Raw genomic sequence first — 21,424 nt, 5'->3', positions numbered from 1 at the left:
CTTGTCCTCTAGGATGGAAATAGAAACAAGGTTCTTTTTAAGCACTGGAACATAGAGGACATCATTGAGATGGAGAGGGTTACTAGACTCCCTCTCAAAACTGACAATACCCACGCCGTTGTTCAAGTACCTGCCATCATCTCTTGGCTCAATGTGAAACTAGATGTCCTTCTCCTTCAACTGGCTAAAATATTCCTTGTTCCCAGTCATGTGAAAGGATGCTCCGAAATCAATGTACCACATGCTACTGCCCTTTGAGCTTACCATGCAAGCTATCAATGAGAAATCCTTCTCGAACTCAGGATTAAAATCATCTACCTTGGCTGATGCTAGCACATGATCCTTATTAAACCGCTTTTCTTAAGGCACTTAGTGGCATAGTGCCTGAACTAGAGGCAAGAGAAGCATTTGATCTTGCTCAGATCTTTCTTCTTCTTCTCGCCCTACTAACTAGACTCAGCCTTTCCTTGGCCCTTCTTGCCCTTGGCTTTGATACCTTTGCCTTCCAAGGCAAAGTTCTCCTCATCCTTTCTCTTTGTTGAACTTCCAGCTCTCGTCCCCCTCCTGGACACAGTCTCCCCACAGCCTTTCCCAGTTGGGAAGATTCTCTCTACCACTGACTGCATCCTAGAAATTCTCCCAAGACTTATGAAGTCCCAATAGCGCAAGACTCACAAGATCTTTGTCTGCTATAGTCTCGGACTCTCGCCCACTCCAGCTAGCTCATCCCGAACCTGAATGAACTTGGAAAGGTACGTAATGATGGGCTCTCCTTTGCTCATTCGGATATTTCTTAGCTTGTCCTTCAGGGCAAGCTTCCTAGCATCACTAGATCCCTAATACAAATCCAAGATGACTTTCCACATCTCGTTTGTTGTCGTCTTCCCATGGAGATGAGGGATAATATGGTCTTTTACCCCCTCAAGAATGATCCTCCTAGCCTTGGTGTCATTCTTGTTATGTTGGGTCAACTATTGGGGATTTTTGGGTGTAGTTTGTGGGTTCTTTGCAAAATCTAGCACCCCATTATCTTTCAACACTACTAAGATTTGCTCCCTCCATGAGCAGAAGTTAGAGGCTCCTTCTAAATAGTGATCTGCCTTTAGTCCTTGGAATGACAAATTGTTATCCAAAAATTGCTCTTCAAACCTCTAGCACAAGCCCATTGACTGATTTACGCCCTTCACTGACTGAACAATCTTGGTGTTGGATTTTATACAAAGTGTGGCTCTTATACGATGTTAATTTTCTTGAAACTCTACGCACTACTTAGATGAATCACTGAAAACAATGCAATTGAAAATTGAAACCAAATTTACTTTCACCAAGATACAGAGTTTCTTAACTTTCGACATGCAGCAGAAAATAATTTAGATAAAAACACATGCACACAAAATTGACACGCTTGTTTTACCCAAGAAACCCAAAAGGGAAAACCTGCTTTCTTTGTTGTGGCCTTTTATTGGTTGTTCTTTGAACAAATGGATCTATTACAATTCACGTTCCTACTGCAGCCCACAATTTGTCATTGAGAAGGCGCTAGGCCTCCCCTCACTATTCTCAGCTCTACAATTGTTCTCGGCGCTGCACAATTGATCTTTACTAAAGATAGTCTCGACCTACTCCAAGGCTACGGGGGAGCACCCCCCCCCCCCAAATCTGCCCCCGAAGCACGCTCTGAGCATGAGCACATCAAGAGTGCACTCCTTATAAAAAAGTATGCTCCCTGCCAATTCAAGAGAGATAAAGGGAGCTATTGAAGATTGGAAAAAATATTTTTTTAGCAGGACAGCCTAATATTCAAGCCTATGGCCCTAGTATTGATATGCAATTCATGATAATGTTAAATTCTTAAAGTAAAAGTGAACTTAATTTTTAACATTACCATGAAATGACTTAAAATGTTTCAGAGTCGTTCCGACCTCATTGGATTTCATACGGAGAATGTAGAATTTTAGATCTAACTCAAAATCCAGCAGACTTAACAGTTTTTTAGGATTTTAGGATTGGGGGGATTGTAATATTTCCATTGGATTTTGTCATGTATTAGGGTATGGAACTCGTATTTAATCAAGAGCACCAAGCCCTCTATGTGCCTTGATGTTAGTTACATTGGTTGTCAAACTCCGCCATCATGACCCTACTAAAAATGTACCCATCACTCAAACAAAATCTTGACTTGATATGCTACGTTTTTTCTATCTTGTGTTAATACTTAGAGGGCGATATTAATAACAAAGATCCCAAGATAGGCAATGATTTTGATGATATGTAGGTATTTGTTGTAGCATGATTTTTTTGGATGTTAGAGACCATCTAGAGCCTATTTGTTGATGTATTTTCAGTTCAGAGATGGATTGCACTCGATGTTATTTTGGTTATGTGCACCCTTACATACCATAGAAATGAGAACTTGTAATTTGTTGACCTATGGTTGATGAAGATTGTAACTACTAGATAAATGATGTTATATGTTTTAAACTTTAATTAATCCATTTCTTTTATGTTTTTATCACTAATTCATCATTTTACATGCTTTTGTTGACAGATATGCATTCAAATATATAAAAACATATATTATATAAAAATCATTCCCAAATCGGAAGCTTTTTGTAACACCCCACCACAACCTTGGTGAAAAGTGTTCACTTTGTAATATTGTTTCATCAACTTCTGCCATGTGGCAGCCTAATCAGCCCCTCACCACCACTTGGCATGTTCGTGTTAGTTGCCGACCCATTCTCAGCTCAAGTTTTCCTAACCCTCAGCAGTACACAACATTGCAAGATACATATATAGGAATGCACAAACACAGATATATATATATATATATATATATATATATATATATATATATATATATATATAATCTGACTCTCCCTTACCTGACAAATTGCTTACCAACGATACCTCTACCATCTCTTGCAGTTGGTTTTCTTGTCTTTCAGACTTTGTTACCCATCCTTTAACACTTGCGCATTTTTGTTTGCTCTGGATGAGCTTTCCGGGCTTACCAGTTCTGTGGGTCTGCCAACGCTCCAATAGATGGACAGTCGGGCTCGCATGTTCGCCACCACAGCCTGAAATACATCATCTCGCCTCCTTTCGATATACGCTACTATTTCGCTCTAGGAAATAACCTTCAAGCTGGCTAGTCAAAGAGGTCAAATGAAAAATTATTTAATGACGAGACTTTTCCCATTGCCCAGACTCTGTTTCCCGGCACTTCACCCTTGCGCATTCTAAATTGGCCCCGGGGTAAAACTTTTCAAGCAATCTATCTTGTGGGACCACCCTGTGCCAATACAATAACAGCTGAGATTGTGTAGAGGCCCCCATGCCCCGGCCCTGCGTCATCCTAATCCCTCCTGAGTGTGGTTCACCTTGAAACTCCAGGACACGTCATCCATCCACCATCCTTATTATAATAAGGTGTAATCTAATCACCCAATCCGTCATTTCCCCGACGTGACCCTTATCAGACCATTCAAATAAGGCATGAACAAATGAGGCTACATGGCTAATCCCATGCTTGGTGGAACGCCGAGGTATATATATATATATATATATATATTTATTTATTTATAAAATTCAAGTTCATATTCAATAATGAAAGCATAAATAGACTAATAGTAATAGATTGATCCACACATAAAATTTAAATTCATAATTGAATTAAATAAAGACATACATTGGTCCATCCTCATCATTCATTTTGATACTTACATCATTCATATGACATACTCATCATTCATCCATACCATGAGATTCAATAATGAAATATTCAAATACATTTATCCATATCTTTCATCATTCTATAATCTACATTGATTTAAAAATTAAATTCATCATTCATCATTCTAGAATCTACATTGATTTAAAAATTAAATTCATCATTCATCATTCTAGAAGAGCTCAATGGCGAGCAAAAGGGCAGAGCTCGACGACAGGAGAGCAAAGCTCGATAGCGATAGGAGAGCACAACTCGACAGCAAGAAGAGAGCACAACTCGACAGCAAGCAATAGAGTACTCAGCAGAGTTCAATGGCAAGCAAGGGAATTTGGGAAATGAATAGGTAAGTTAACCTAGGTAAAGTTTTAACTTTTTAATTTTTAGTTTTGTTTTGTTTTTTTATTTTATTTTTAAGTTTTGTTTTATTTTTTATTTTTCTTTTAAGATTTTTAATACATGAATTTTCAAAAAAAAATTTACTAAGTGTTATTAGACAACCACGGGGCGTAGAATAGACGATGATGGGGTGTATTGTTAATTCACTCTGTGATGTGAAGGTCATCGCTTCAAAACTCCGTGGGCAAAAATCCGCTCATGTTAAGGGTTGGTGTGGCCCATGCCAAGTGCGATCCTCGGGTGATTTTGACCCTTAGATGCCCCTAGCTCACAATTTCTCAAGCCACAGGTCAAGCCTGATGAACTCAAACCACTTGACAAACAAACAAACAAAAGTGTTATTAGACAAATTCGAGGGGGGAAGCCTAGGAGCACCCCTTTTGGGGAGTCGCATTCCCCACACTAGGGAAACGCACCCCCTGTGTCTCCCCACAACTCTCCAAAAGGGGTGTGAGGGGAAATGAATCCCCAGACGTCCCCCGTCCTGAGTGCGTTGGATACAAGGGGTGCATGCACCCGACCCTGGGGGACACGTCCCCGTGGAACACTGTATTTCTTTTATAAAAGTATTTAAATTGCATACATGAGAGTAAGCAATTGCATTGTCACACTTTTGAAAAAGTTGCTTCTCGCTCCCGCTCCCAAGTAGCATTGACCTACTCTATGAATCTTGGTCCCTTGCTCCACAATCCTTGCCTCCTATATCCTTGCACACTTTTGGCTCCTATATCCTTGCACACTTATGGCTCCTAAATCTATGTGCACCGTTGATAATCAACTGATGCACATTCCATAATAAAGAGTGATCTATGATCTTGTGTCTTCGTCCTTCTCTTTATAGATAGAATTCGATGCAAGGGGACCTTGTCGAATGTTAGTTCACACTAGTGTCGCGAGTTTCCTTTGCTAGTTAACTGGAGCAAATCCCAGTTACACTTGGACAAGCTCTCATTTGACTAGCTTGAGTTCCTCCTTGATTTCCTCTAGTTGTGATTCGATTTAACTAACTACTGAACTCATATTCTCTTCACTTATCTCTGAAGTCTTAACTCGACCTAACTCAACTTGTCACTGCCACCTCATCCTGTAGTCAAACTAAAGAAAACTCCAACTAACTGAAGCTCCAACACTACACATGCAATCTTGATGACCATTCCAGTAAACTGGAAAATCAATTCATCGTAACTGAAGTTTGTCTCATGAACTCGCATTCATACTAGAGAAAGACTAATTTGAGGTCTTCATTGGCTAAGGCACAAGCCAGAAGACCTTCCATGGCTACATTTTCAACAATGTATAAGATACCCAAATAAAGAGTATATGGTATTTCTATTTGTTAAGCTATTTACAGTAACAGTATTAAAAAACAAATCCAATCCTTTCAACAATTTGGAGCTAGGAATGGAAGTATGTTATGATGCTAGGTTTGAATGGAGAAGAAGTTGTTCTCTGGAGAGAATACATCAGAAGGTTGAAAATTAGCCATGTCAGAATAAAAGATTGTTCTAATGAATTGATTTGGTCAAAAAATTCTGGTAGAAGGAAATATACACCAAAGTTGGGGTGTAAGTCAATTCGTATCCCTGTTAAGGAGGATGATCTAAGTTGGTGGGGAAAATGTCTCGAAACTATGATGCCCACAATATTAAATTGTGCAACTAAGGGCAAATTCCACTTTGGACAACCCATTTGATCGAGATAATCGTTACATTGAATTCCTCTTTTCGAGAGGCCCAAAATTGACTTTTGAAGCACTCAATTCGGATAAGGAAATGTGGATCTTTTAGGTCAAGCCCACAAATACAAAACTGTCAAGGTCGGCCTTGGGTCAAATGACACATCTCATGGACAAAATGACACCCCTCAAGTTGCATATAAATACAAGATGAGTCCTCCTCATTTGGCACTTCATCAACTCACAACATATCTTCTCTCTCCTCATTCTATTGGTTCGTACAGCTCAAAATTGGAAGGAATCTCTCACATGTGCGAAGGGACAGGTGGCTGTTTCAGATTGGCCAAATTTCAGACTTATTGCAAGGCATTGACCAGCATTGACTTGGGTGTATTTGACCTCCTTTGACTGCATTTTTGGGTGGAATTTTTCTGTTTCTTTAGGCCGCATTGGAGGGCACAAAGATCAAGGAAATCTGGGCTAGTTGACCAACATTGACCTCAGGGCTAACCACAGGCTTGACCGCAGCAAGAAGTGCATACTTTGACCAAGTTTGACTGACTATTTTGAGGTGACTTTGACCAGCTTTTGAGGCCGAGTTTGACTGCCCTTGTCCAAGTTGCTAGAGGACTGTTTTGACCATTGACTGGTTAAGGTTGACTTTGCTGTTGTTGACTGATGTTGACTGGGCCAGATTTGCAGAAGGATCAGATTTGACTATTGTTGACTTCATCTCTCTCCTTTGTCTCTGATTTGGATAGTTGTTTGACATATTTGGATATTGGATATTGGCTAGTCAAAGTTTGACTTTGACTCTTGGATGATGTACTCTCTCTGCTGAACATTTGAAGACAATCTAATAAAAGAAGATTTGCGAGGGTTTCCCCCCTAGTGGCGTTTTTCCCTGGTCATTGACCAAATATTGTGTCTCTTGTCTCTTGGTTGTCTTTCATTGTGCATTTGAATAATTGTTCTATCTACTATTGCTCTACTGTCATTGGTTAAATTGAAGAAGTGGAAATTGTTAAACTGGATGCTATTGGATATTGTTGAAATAATAGTTGCTGCATAAAAAAATTGATGAAAAATTAACACACAAAAGGAAAGGAAATTTATGTGGCTGGTTCTCAACAAGAACGTTTTGATGTTAGTGTGTTGTGGACCAAGTATATGTCCTCTAAGAAAGACTTGTGAAAAAACAGTTCATCTAGGGCAGGTTTCGCAAGAGCCTAAAGTTTTGACTGGTAAGAGACTTCATTGGAGAGGTAATTCTGTGGAACGTAACCTAAATGGATGGTTAGACAAGATAAGATAAGAATGACCACAAAAGTAGGTCAATGGAACTGCATAATACAACCAGTAAGAGTACAATGTGGAAGTGCAAGTGCATCTCATGGAAAACGCGGAAAATAATATAAAGAAAGAAACCTATATTAGCGCAGCCTCAGAACACATGTATAAAACCATGAAAAAGGTATAGTGATACAAAATACTAAGTGAGTTTGTCCAAGACTAGAGAATAGGACAACTCAACTGTCAGTAGAGATAGAGAGAGTGAGAGAGAGATATTTGATGATGAATCCAATGGCATCAAAGTCTCCTAAGTATGATGGCTGAGGGCGAGAGGGGCGAGCTGGGAAATGGACCACTGTTGAAGTCCTCTGGAACCATTGAGTGGTCTGACTATATGATACTGCAGGAGATGTACAATCGAGGGATATTCCTAGCATCCGAGGTCAAAAGAAAGAAACTCTGAATGGATCTTCGGCTGCTCCTCTAGCACTAGGAGGTAAGTTGGCCGACATGAGTCGCCCTACAGTGGATCTATCTAGAGTTGATCCCTCTAACACCCTAACAAATTGTGTCTTGATGCACGATTTAACACCTCCAAACCAGTCTCAATAATAATGGTTGGCCTACCAAAGGGGGAGGGGCGAGGAGAAACCCAAGGCCTCACCATTCAACTATCTGGTGCACTGTGGACCTTTGTTTGTCATTTGTTGCTCTGATCTGGCGGATCAGCACGAAAGTATGAGTTGATCATCCTAGTCATCCCAAGGCAGGGCATGGCATGCAGGGGTTGAGATCTATGTCGAAAGATCTCCTTGATGGTTAGGGAATCAAGCTTTTAAGGAGATTTAGCTTTGCCTGCCATTGTAATTGTTGAAGAATGTGTAACTAGGATCGTCTTCATAAGTATGAAATGTATTTTTGAAAAAGAAATTATTTTATAAGTCAATCACCCATTGAGTGCTTCTAAGATTTGTCAAAGAGTCATTGTCATATTTTGAAGACCCTATGGGCACATTGTATCTTGTATAGAAAAATTAATTTTGTCTTTAAAGTGTCGAAATATCTCCAAGATCAAGTTGGCTTAAGGAGCTGTCAAGTCGGCCTACATGAAGAGCCACGTCCACCCTTAGAAGAGAGAGACGAACTCGTCCTCCATTCTACACACTCACTCATCTCATTCTATGTGAAGAAGAGGAAGTCGAAGAAGTCGAATTGTTTGGGCTAGGTCTCTCTCTCTTAAAAGGTCGAAGTTAGGGTTTTTGCGTTGTGATTATCTTTTGGTTCGATCTTGGAAGAAGAAGAGAAGGAAAGGCAAGCTAAGGTCTCCTTAGGGTGTCTCATTAGCCCTAAGACTCAAGGAAAGGCAAGCGAAGAAAAAATGAGGCTATTCAAGGGAGATCGAAGTCTCCAAGAGAAGCAGCAGCAGTTGCCGTGAACCAGAAATTTGGATCTACAATGAAGAGGTCGAAGGCACTACAGCAAAAGGCCGAATTGATCTTGATCTTGGAGGGTATTTGTCTAAGTCATTAGGTCATGGTATTCGTCAATTGAAGAATCTATAAGAAGAGGAGATTTACGGGTTTTCCATTCAAGAGGATGGGTTTTGGCCCTAGCTTGCAGCTTATATATTGTGTCATTGTTGTTATTGTTTTGGTAGTTGTTTGATATATCGCTCACTGTAATAATAAGGAACAAAGCTAATAAGTAAAAAGGTAACACAAACAGTTATCAAGTTAAAAGAATTTGCCTACTTACAGCCCTACTGAATTCTCAACAGTACTATGGGGGGTTTGGCTTTCCAGGGATGCTTGTTTATTTGATGACAAGTTTGTTCTTCCATTAAAATCTGCTTCCAAAGCTTAAATATCCTCAAAAACATCCCTCAGGTACAGGCAGATAATTGAAGAGGTCATAGATAGATCAAGGGCTTGTCTTTTTCTGATGGGGCTGCTCAAGGGTATCCTCAGGTGAGTGGACCAAGGGGCATTGGTTACCTTTTTTATTCTTGCAAGTTAAAATTCAAAGCAGGCCTGGTTTGAGGGACTAAAAACCTTAAGGAACTTATGGCTTTGATGTTATCTTTGATCAGAGAAGCTGAAAGGGATGTATCACATCTGCAAGTGTTCAGTGACTCTCTTCTTGTGATAAAATTATGTTGCATGAAACTTCTAGGAACCCAGTGTTTCGGGCCGTACCTGTACCCAAAACTCCGAAACTTGACCATCATGTAATCATCTATGAAAGTTAATAGAGTCTTGGTTTTCCTTCTAAATTGCAATCTATGGGTCTTATTACCTTTTTTCTTGCAAGATAATGTGTTTTTTATTTAGAGGTGGTTCATGGGTAGATCCACGGAAGATCTGGGCAGATCAACCCCGAAGGGAATCTTTTAAAGCCCTTCGGCCAGAGTCCAGACCAAGGGCGTTGAGGAGAATTGACCCTGACCTCAGGATCGGCGAGGTACTTAACAACGGGGACTCGACCAGTGGAGCCAACCCTTGGGGCTTGCAAGATAATGTGTTACTCACTTATTTGTAATTTTTATTTTATATAATACATATATGACGTTTGGACCAACGTTTCCAATTTTTTGAGGTGACGTTTCTAAATGTACCCGTTTCGGAAACTCTGAAACGTTTCGGCGCTTTGTGCAGCTTAGATAAATTATTTAAATGTAGTGGATCATTTGGAAAATTTCTTACTTCAGCCTGTTTGGGATGAGATCCTTGCTATAAAAACGTCTCTCTTTTGTGTCCTTTCAACATGTTCATAGAGAGAGGAATAGGTTGGTTAATAATTTGTCAAAAGGAGCTCTGAACCGGCCCCTGATCATTGGCTGATCTCTAAAATTAAAGATGGGCGTGCTGTGGAGACTTAACATGAAACATGCTTCTAATTTACATCTAGCCATACTTTAGTATTTCAAGACTGTTTTAAACACTTTTTTTCTAGAAGTCTTTAAGGCTCCTTTAATGTCAGCAACACACTATTTATCAATGTGATTTATATGTATTTTTCTTTTCTGTGGGCCTGCTAGTGTGGTCATATGAGGCAGCTATAGATGAGAAAAAATTTGGACAACTATCTATTTGCTCACTAGTGTTTGGTTCCGTGGGGCACAGTATCCCTGGATAGTTTGCAGCAATGAGCCCTCGTTGGCTGTGGAGTTTTATTTCTGGAGAAAAAAAATTCTCAATGCTTACAGCATCTCCTGAATGTAATCTCATTTTATGTTGAAAAGGAATTATGATTTTTTCCACAAAAAACAATATATAATTACTATGAATAGTCACATTCTAGCCACAAACTTTAAAATAATCATGAGAACCATATGTATTTTCATACAGATGTATATTTAACGGTTTGAGATATATATCTATTCGACCTTCTTTGGATTCACTACATTACTTCCTCCATAGCATCAAGTCATTATGCTTTAAATGTCCTCCATTTTGTTTTCAACCTAGATAATAATTTGTGTGTATATTCTTTTAGGTATACAGTGTGACACTATAAGTTTGTAACTAGAAGATTACAAAAAGATGCTTGACCTAGAACAAATTCCAAATGTGCTATCATTTGAAAATGCTAGAATTCAGAGATTAATACCAGCAAGAAAACATGAAATAAGAGGATAAAGAGGAGACCCTGTTTGAGACATGAATGGTGAGAGAAGGACCTATTGAATGAACATCCAAGAAGCTAAAGAAGTCGAGGTCATTAAATTAAGTCAATGCCCTGATAACCATAAGTAATCAGTTCCCTGTGCTTAAATTTCAAAACAAATCATACAATTGGGTATGGAAGACATGTAAAGGTTTATTAGAGTCAGTGACACTCAGACAATTGATTCATAGAGTCAAAGCACATGGATCAACTTAGAGAAATAAGGTGCCCACTAATCATGAATTGGGCCAATCTGAGGAAGAATCTGCAAAACATCCAAACTAACAGGGAAAATTAGCAGCCTAGAAAAATTTAGTCATCCACAAAAAGAAAGGGAAAATAAGAGGAATTTTGACAATGTGTCAGTCAAGTGAGATTCACCCATTCTGTCCATTTGAAACGTATATGGAAATTTCCGTACAGTTAGAGGCAGCTGACAATAGTAGCTTCAACCAAGGGAGGCCAACTGCCAGAGACCAACAAAGTGGGAGCTGCCAAAGCCCATGCTAGTCCAAGCATAATGATTACACATTCAACCAACACTGAGATAAGGGTTAACAAGAGAATGTTTAAATGATAATGGAGGACAAACTCTTGCCACAATGCACAAAAGTGACGTCTAATGAACCGACTCGAATGTGGCTGACAGAATTATTAAGAAAAAATCATCAATTGGAAAAAGATGACAGCCAATAAAGAAGTGGCATCAACAATGACAATAAATGATCATTCTATACTATGATGATGTGCATGCTAATTATCATGGATTCTTCACATGATGGCTAATGGAATTCGGCTCAAAGGAAATCGTGAAGTTATTAGTGAGTCCAATATGACTAAAGCTGTAATCCAGTTCCAAAGATGGAGAAAACCCATTTCCTAGCTGGATACAAGGTCCTCGGTGGACATGGAGTAACTCCGATGATAGTAATCAGAACAAAGGCTCAGCCAAAAGAAGTTGAATGGCACAATGGCCAACAAATGGAAAGGTTGAGGAAGTTTGACAAGAAGCCACCAACAGTCATCACAATAGCTGAAGCAAAAAATGACAAATGAACAAATTGTCGAATTGACATTTAATAGCTGAAACAAAAACTTAGAAGTGAACAAACCATCAAGTTGAGATTTAATAGAAGAATGTGAAGTGATTTAATAGAAGAACGTGAAAATAAAGTATAGTTTGAGTGGGCTTAATGTTTAAGAACATGTGCTTCCTGGTAAGGGGTCACAGGTTCGAATCCAGAGGAAGGTAGAGTATGTCTACCTCCATAGACTTTAGCAGTCAAATCGCTGCATGGAAGTGAATCCCTTGTCTCACCAACAAGGGGGTCTCATATACCAATTTGGTGTCTGGCTTGGCCTTGACCTTAAAAAGTTATTATTATTATTGTTATTATTATTTATCAATAATGTTGGTCTGCTTAAGTTTTAAGAAGTCTCATTAGAAAATTAGTAACAGAGACTTTCAGAAAGTAATTAATTTTCATTTCCAGTATTCTTAATTCTTTTCAAGGTGATCACAGGGAGATGTATCAGAAACTTTGAATCTAAATGTTCTTGTTTCAAGTTGTGGGGTGCGCAACACAAACTGTTGTAGTTTACTGTAAATCTTCCAAACCTGCAAAGCAAAAAGAATGATTCCTAGTGAATTGTCACTATTTGGTTATACATCTAGTCGCATTGAATCAAATGGCAGATAAAAAAGAGAATAACGGGGTGTACATTTTTCCGAAAAATGATGGTAACCTTTTAATCTGGATGAACAGATAAGCAGCAATATGATATGAATTAAATATTGTCATCGTTCTGGAGAAAGCCTGGGACAATTTCCATTTTCTTTGTTTCATCGAATGAATTAAACGCGTGTGAAGTCAATAACTTGCCAATATCATGTCAACTGGGTCTAGGTTGGGTGATCAATAGGAAAAGTTGTTATCCTCCCCACCCAGGTTCAAATCCTGCTTGTGACATGTTTGCCCCTTGTGGTCAGAATGGGGCTCACAAGGTACCAACAATCTCACTCTCACTTGAGTGCTTTGGGATGGGACAAGATGTCCAACAAACAAAGTTAACTGGGTCTAGTTTAGGTGGTTATGAGTTGAAGTTGTTCTCCTCCTCGCCTAAGATAAGTTCCAATTATGACATGTTTGCCCCCATGGGTTGATCGGGGCTGGCAAGGCACCAACAATTTCATTCCTGTTGAAGTGTTTGAGGGTGGGATGAGATGTTCCAAACATTTTGAAGCCCAGTAGGTCAGCTCAATGGTTTGTCACCAATGTTGTTGGGAAATTGACTAATTCCATGCCAACAGGTGTTGGTTTGTACCCTCCCTGGTGAGGCGCACTAGTCTACACCGAGAGGTTTACCAGGGATAACATCAACGAATGTGAGGAAGCATCCCTTGGGTTTCAACACAAGGTTTTCCTTGGAAGATATATGTTTGTGTCATGCTTCTTGATACCAAACCATCAAGAGATCTAAGAATTGAAAAATGAAGATTTATTGAAAACTACTGAAAGCTTGTCAAAGAATTTTTAAGGCATTTAAGACTTGTTCAAAACCTAAGAAGATCCACTAAATAGATTGCAGCTTTATTTAAGTCCCACTAAAGATTGGTGCAGGCCACATCTAGTTACCACGGAACACAGGAAATGGTGTGGCAATGTGAGGACACTTGAACTTATGGACTATAGCAATTACTGATGCTGTTTACCTAGAAATTCCAACACAATTCGCTGATGTTGAGATCCAGCATGTACTTAAGAACGAAGCACTAACATTAGGGGGTAAGAGATGTTTTTCCCATAAAATCTTATTAATCGTCACTATCTAAATTATACTATTAGGATCCAATTAAGGAGGTGGTACAACCACTTGGGAGTTGAACTATAACAACTTCTAATGTGTACTTGTAGACAGATATGGAGACAGATGGTAGATTCACCTTGAGAAATTTGGAGATAATGCTGGAAGCACCTGCATGGACTTCTCAACCATCATTGCGATGCTATTCTAATTATTGTTAAAGTATCCTTCAAGTCATGGTAGTCTTATTTCTAGACTTGTGCTGACCTACACTAAAATTTCTAACACCCCCACCAAAATAGTGCAAAAAGGACATGGGACCTGCTGAATAAAAAGTCAAAGGTGAAAGAATTGCCTATGGTTGACATGAAGAAAGTGATAAGGCCGCAAATTAAACAATTAACTAATCGCAATTGCTTCCTGAATTCTTTAAGTAGCCATTCACAAGTATAAGATCTCGAATACATATGCTGAAAACTCAAGGCTCAAAAAGGAACATTAAAGAGAAGTTTGTACTGCCTTTTGGTCTTCAATTGTTGACTGTAGGGAACTTTCTCTAGAGCTCTCCACTGGCTCTTCATCGGGCCAACAGACTTTGTTGAGTTTCCTTCAGTGTTCTTCATTCAGCCTCGGATGTTAGGAGAGATGGGTCTGATCCTCAGACCCATTAGCTCCTGGATCTTCTCTGCCAGGGCATTTCATGCATTGTATCTTTTATGTTCATGCACTGTATCTTTTATATTTCATGCATTGTATCTTTAATATTCATGCATTGTATCTTTTATAGGAGACCATTTGGTTCTCCCGCATTGTATGGACATCATTGTACTCAACAGTCCCTTTGACCTACTTTGTGGTCAATAGTTGGACATAAATAAAATTATCTTATCTTATCTTATCTCTCTATCTCTTAGCTTTAGCTTTCTACTTCTCTTGCTTTGCGACATCCCCAGAATCCAGATGTTTCCCTAGACCATCAGAGCAATCTATACAAATTTCCTTATTCTAATAACCAACTATTATGCTTAATTCGAACTTCTAATAGCAATAGAAATAGAATTCATATGCAACATAAAATAGCACAAAAATAGCATTGCATATTTTGAATTCATCCATTAACATAATAGAAGGCATTCCATAGATAGACAAGCATGAACACTTGTCTATAGAGGGAGGCAAGTCCACCCAACATGTTGCTGAGGAGTGACTCACCACCCAACCATAGGAATCATCTATGGATTCCACCCCCAAGCCAAATCACATTACAACAGCATGAAGGAGGCCACTACGGGGTTCTAATCTCACTCATCCAAAACCATTACACTCATGACATAGCCAATCTGCTTGCTACTAAGCATTCCAGGCCCTCATCCAGCCGTCAATCAGCCAGGGCACTCTCTTCCACTGTCCTACAGAACACAACCAAAATCTTCCCTTTCTCTGCTCCACAGTCCCTTGGGGATCTTCTCCCATTCAAGTGCTCTTCAGTGCAGAGAAAAAGAGTCCTACTGGTTGCCTTCTAGAAATAACCGAAAGGCGCAAGTTAGAAAAACTTGGCCAATAACAGAGAGCCATAAGAGCCATGGATTCAAACACAGATTTATCCATAACCCCAGACATATACACATAGCATGGGAGAGGAATGCTCAATGGAAAGTGGAAGAATGATAATGAAAGGCAAGAAAGGACCTTTTATTTGCATTAGGCCTCCTCCCTTCCCAGTGATGTGACAACTTGCACTTTGGACACACATAAGTCAGACTGATGTGAGGACATGAGGAAGCATGGGAAAGAATCTTGTGCTTCCGAAAGGACATGTTTCAAGTCAAATCACCCATCCACATACTTTCCTCTTTCCCTCTTGTGGCATCTAGTCCCCTTGTTGCCTACTCAATCAACCCTTTTTGGAGGATATTATATTATTACAGATTTCATTTTATTCATACTTTTATATAATCATAAGCACACCAAGGAAACATAACAACCACACCATGATCCTAGCCCACTACCAGGACTAATATGCATTCACTAATCGGGCTATAGCCTTGAGCTCAATACTAGGAATATTTATAAGGCATTTCACATTTCACAACACGGCGTCATAATAACTCAGCCCACATGGCTTGTCTCCTATCACATAGTGCACATTATAACAATATATATATGATTTAATGTATTATATTGCATGCTTGACATGTCAAGGGTCTTGATTGTGTGATTTTCCCTATAATAGTGTTCTAGCTTTGCAGGCAGAACAAGCATCGCCTAATAGATTAATAAGTGAGATTCAGAAGCCATAGTTGTTTGTGTGTAAGACTAATTAACACATTGAGGATTTTGATGTGTCACAGCTAGCTGAGGTAAGAAATGCAATAAAAACGCATAGCAAAGAAATGTAGTCATAGGCATCTATTATAAATGGACTGTAACATATATGAAAAATTAGGAAGCTAATTAAAGAACGTTGTGTTGAAATAACAGGCATACACAAAAGCCTGGTAGACGAGAGGCTAGGGATAATATCAGTAGTAAAATGACAAAGAGACTATAACAACGGCTGAAAACTTCTTAACAGAAAGTAGGAGGAAATAAAAAGAGTACATTAATCTCCATGGAGAAACAAAAGCTATTAATGAGAATGTCAAATATGTCATGTACAATATTTAAGGAGAACTAAGATGTCTGAACACTAAGTGCAAAAGAAACAAAGCTAGAAACATATTTAAAAAGAATCATATATCAATGCAATATTGTAAAGCTACCAAGAAGGAGAAATCAAATCATCAAAGAAGCTGGGATTACCGAGAGAAAATGGAAACAGATAGAAGAAATTCAATCGGCAATGAGGACAGAAATGAAAGACAAAAAAGAAAGTGAAAGAAATAAAGACCATATAACGAATAACAAGCCAATGCTCCGAGAAACGAGAATATTCATGGCTAAATATTTAACTGCAGATGATGTCCTATCAAAGCACAAGTCGAGACTCAAAACACTGACTGGAAATAGATATTTGAATTTGAATCTCATTTTAGGCTTCTACTTTAGGGGACCGGGATATTCACTCTGATTTAGTAAAATCGACTCACTAGAAAGTGGTAGGGCAATTTGCAGTTTTATCAACTAGTTCGAAGTTGCATACTTGTTGGATCCATCTTTTCCTATTGGGTTTATTTTCTAGCAGTAGGAATTGAGATGTGGACTTCCACATCAAACAGGGCACTCACAAACACCTTGACCTTGTTAGTTCTGACAATGAATCTCAGGTAGAAGGGTTCGAAATGTTGACTAGGACATGGACCAGATCGCATATAATTCAAAATGCATAAATACCAATGATAAATCCGAACAGTAAGTTGCCCGTCCCCAATAACAATTCTAACTCCACAGTGTCAAAATTCATCCAATAACAGCTGAAAACACCACGCTCTAACATTTATAGACGCCAAGGACATACAATGCGTATGCCTGCAGAGCTCGGCACGACCTTGTATATTTCGAGACAATATGATTGAACTCCAACTTCAATCTCGATCATTAGGAAGTGAATATCAGCTTGTCACCAAGCTTTTTAGGCAGTGGAGACCGAATGTTTCCAGAGGTTGGCTCAAGCCCTAAAGAACCATCACTCTGGCTCAATCGATCTAAAATATTGCACGTGACACAGATACCTGACAAAAAATCTGTGCAAATGATAGAGAAATACAGGTCCCTTTTCTAAATACAGATGAGCAAGGGTTTTCCAATAAACCCTAAGAGGCCGAATTCGGTACATATCAGCATACCCAGTTGGCTGCTAGTGGGATATTCTTGCAAATAACTGATTACTGTAAAACCCTGGGTTTTGACTTTGAAATCACCATGGGAACTCCACTCACCATGGTCGTCTCCTTCAACTTCGGGAAATATTAATTGAGTGTATGCTCAGATTCAGAGACCGCTCGAACTAAAATTGACGACAATTTTCTAAACCAGAGTAAAAACAAGCTGAATTAAGGGGATGGACGGTTGCCTGAAGTTTAGAAGATAATATATGTCGCCCTCCTTCATGTTGCCTTCTGCAGCTTCTGTAATCTCCCTGATTAGTGCTTTCTCTTCTTCCGGCGTCAATGCTGGGCGCTCCATTGTACAATTTGAGCGGGGGAATGCCATCCTCTATAACAAAATTCTCATTTATCAGAGATGAAAACCTGTAATTTCTAACCCTGCAAGGGCCAGAGGCTCCGAGCTGAAATTTTCCGAGGTTGTTGAGACTATTTCCTGTACGTTTTCACAAGTAACATTATTTTCATCATTGGAGGAGTTTGTTCACTATTTGTTTGTTCTCAGCTCATCGCTGAATTTTTGTCGAACATAAAATAAATATGTAATTCCTATAAATAAAAATAACTGGTCTGAAATTTTGGCGATGGTATCGATCGAGGGTTAAAATTAACATATTATTTTTACACCATAAAATTGAAATTAGAATCTTCCAACTAAGCAGCTATAGATTCTTTCCAACTTCACCTAAGAAAAATAAAGAATGGGATAATTATTTCATAAATAATGGGTTAATTAATTAATATAAATATTATAAATAAAAACATGTGTAACCAATCCATGGAAGTAAATAAGTTGAGGGTGAGAACATTTGAATTTGAGAAAAGGTGCAATCTACTTTAATTTTTTAATTTGGTAATAAAAAATTATTTTTTTGTTATTTAAATTTTGTTTTTAATATATAAATGGATTTATTGCTTTACAAATTCTGAATTTTGATTAAAATAAAATAAACAAATTTCCATATTGTGAAAATAATTAATATTTTAATAGAGACAAAAAGAAATATTAGAACAATTTTCTTGTTGTTAAAACAATTATTTATATCCATATAAAATGTGATCATTGTATTTATGGATATATCTCCAAGAATTAGATATGTTGTAAAAGACCTCCTAGTGAATGAGGGGGTCCATCTAGCAAAAGGAAACCTCAAAGTGGATGGGGTTCTAAGCTTAACTCCAGTTCCTTAAGCCTGCATACAAATAATGTTTTGTAAGTGTTAGTTTTTAGTTGTTGTTTTTTCAGTGATCTACAAGCTAGAATTTTTGGAACATTATAACGCCCATGTGCCTACTCCAGGGTGTAGTTTTGGAACACATTTTAGAATTTTGTTGCTTACTACAATGTTAATCAATCTGGACCAACAAGAAATACAGTGTTGAACAATCTTGACCAACAGGAAATACTTGTAAAGGATGTACAGTTGCAGCACAAATTTTCTGAAATATAAATATATTTTCAACTCGAGGTAAAAGAAAAAATAATTGTTATGATTATATCTCTGATTATATACAATATAGTTATTACTTATAGGTGATAAATTATAGTTATGAAGAAATGTTGATTATTTTAAAACAATATCTCTAGTCTCAATAAATATGCTTTTGAAGTGCCTTATCACTCGAACCGAATTATCACATCCCTAATCTTTCACTATAATATTTACCTCTCAAGAAAATCACATCCTTGATAAATAACACTTAAGATGGTGGAAAGCTAAATATACTTAGATTATTAGTTGCATTCATGGCAGTTACTCAAAATTACATTGTCATTAAAACACAAAATTTAAGGGATATTGAAGTATGCAAACTATCGTATCCATCTTCATGACGATGGATCAAATTTAACTTTAATGTCGCCTTACAATGTATCTTCACATTAACAAGAGTAAGTTGAGTCTTCAAAGACCATGAGTATTGCTAGAAGCCTTGATGAATTACTAGGATATGAGACAGAAACAAGGACAAAATTACAGTGCTTTTACTATAAAATGCATTATTTTCATATTAATATGTTCAAAATGTACAAGGCATTTTATACCAAAACAAGGTGAGTTGTGTTAAGTAACAGTCATGAAATGGAATCCAAAATCTTACGATAACATGGAAAACTAGTAAACCAATAACATTTTTTCATATACACTAACGATAAATTACAAACATGCAAGTAGCAAGTAACGAGCAAGATAGGGGTTAGCTCAACTAATAGTCCCCAATGTTGTTGGGCATTTGGCTAGTTCTATGCTAGCATGTACCTCGGTTCGCTCAACTAATTGTCACCAGTATTATTGGGAATTTGGTTAGTTTTATGATAGCATGTAATTGAATTGAAGCACCCTAGGTTAGGCACATTAGTATACATTGATGGGTTTACCATGGATGTCATCCACAAATGTGGGGAATCATCCCCTCGGTAGCCCCATGAAGTTTTCCTTGGGAATAAAAAACATAAGAAAGATAATATCCCACTAGCCTACACAAAGAACATCATCATCATCATGTCTAAAAGACAAAAATCTTTATCCTTAGGGGGTGGCCCCCAGCATTCCATACTTGGTTTAAATCAAAGAGGATGGGCTCCCGTCTTGTTGGACAATGTGTTGGTACAAACCCTAGAGATCATTGAGCATTTGCTAAAGTTATGACGATCAAACGAGTATGCATAAGATTTGGTTGGATAGTCATCTCTAAGATCTCTAAGAGCTTTCCAATAATATGCTACACTTAGCTAAACTCCTATGAAATGAGAGACAAGCTAATTTGAAAGTGCACATTGGTGAAAAGGAATCAAACACCAAATTTATTAAAGATTGTGCAGCTTTAGGGTGGATCCACACAATTGTGGGCAATCAATTGTGGATTGGCATGCTAACATGCACGGAGTTTAACGCCAGAATCTCACCCCTCCTTCACAAGACCCTACCCCTCATTTTGGAACCCTTGCCCCTTGTTATAAATTCCCACACTCCACACCACCCAGAACCACGACACATCAACCTAATGACAGGTTGATACGTCATTGATATGTGGATGATGTTGTTATCAAGTGGATGACATAAAGCAGGTTGTCATGTCAGCTGAGTGCATTTCAGCGAATGAAGGCTAACACATAGTAGTTGGACCCTTCAACTAACAAATGCCCAGTTAGCACGTCGAATCATCGATGCTCAAGTGGGTGACGTGGGTGACACAACATGTCAAATGGTGGCATGGGATTCATGCATAATAGAAGATAACATGTGGACTGACACGTGGAAGGTCGGTGTGGAATGGAGACAGGTGGTTGTGAGCGACAAGTGTACACATAGGCATAAGGATAACATGAAGAGCCAACGTGGATGATGATGTGTGATGGTGTGGCAATATGGCAGAGTGCCATGTGGCATGCTAATTCAATGTTTTTGGGTGGTCAATTGGGTAAAATTTTGAGTGATAAATTGCACCACTCAAAGAGTGCCACGTGCCACGTGGCACGATCACATCACATTGACATCAACATACAGTTGACCATGGACCCCTAAGGACCATGTCACATGGCGCAGTCATATGGAGGGGAAATCCCAAGGAGCTACCTTGGTCACAGTCTAAGCGTTAAATGTTGTCATATGGAGGTTTAAACATCAACCCCAATTTGTATTAACATCGTTTCGGTGACCTCCACACGCACACACATATAGTCCTAAGGGTTAGCTCAAGCGGTCTAAAGCTAGATGTGTAGTTTTTTTATATTATTGCTAGTTGTTATTGATCACGGGTTCGAATCTCTTTGATTCCCTTGGGCGAGACCCCATAATCAAGGTCGATGGCTTACCCAATTTACCATCCATGAAATGTAGGGAAGTACTCTGGGGTTTTTTATGCTTCCATTCCAAGTAACATACGAGCGTGCGCACACACACACACACATGTGTGTGTGTGTGTGTTGGAGGCGGGGGGTGGGGTGCGATGGAATGGAATGGCATGTCATGGATTTGGTTTGAGATACAAGTAGTGTGGCACAATGGTCAAGCGTGAAAGTTTTTGGCTTTC

General features: G+C 38.6%; 1 protein-coding gene across 1 annotated transcript in view; it reads right to left on the bottom strand.

Annotated features, from left to right (window-relative positions):
* Positions 1–17,929, bottom strand: part of UBP5 (ubiquitin-specific protease 5) — a 215,448-nt gene extending 197,519 nt beyond the window's left edge. Inside the window, exon 1 of the mRNA XM_089429428.1 lies at positions 17,581–17,929. Within this exon, the coding sequence (XP_089285554.1) occupies positions 17,581–17,720 (140 nt within the window). The 5' untranslated portion in view covers positions 17,721–17,929. The remainder of the gene's footprint in view (positions 1–17,580) is intronic.
* Positions 17,930–21,424: the final 3,495 nt, after the last annotated feature.

The sequence above is a fragment of the Pinus tabuliformis genome, chromosome 6, assembly GCF_031772625.1.
Source record: "Pinus tabuliformis cultivar Carrire ecotype Pingquan chromosome 6, CPIR1, whole genome shotgun sequence".
Lineage (NCBI taxonomy): Eukaryota > Viridiplantae > Streptophyta > Pinopsida > Pinales > Pinaceae > Pinus > Pinus tabuliformis.
The sequence above is the reverse complement of the archived record's forward strand: the minus strand, read 5'-3'. Positions and strand labels throughout refer to the sequence as shown.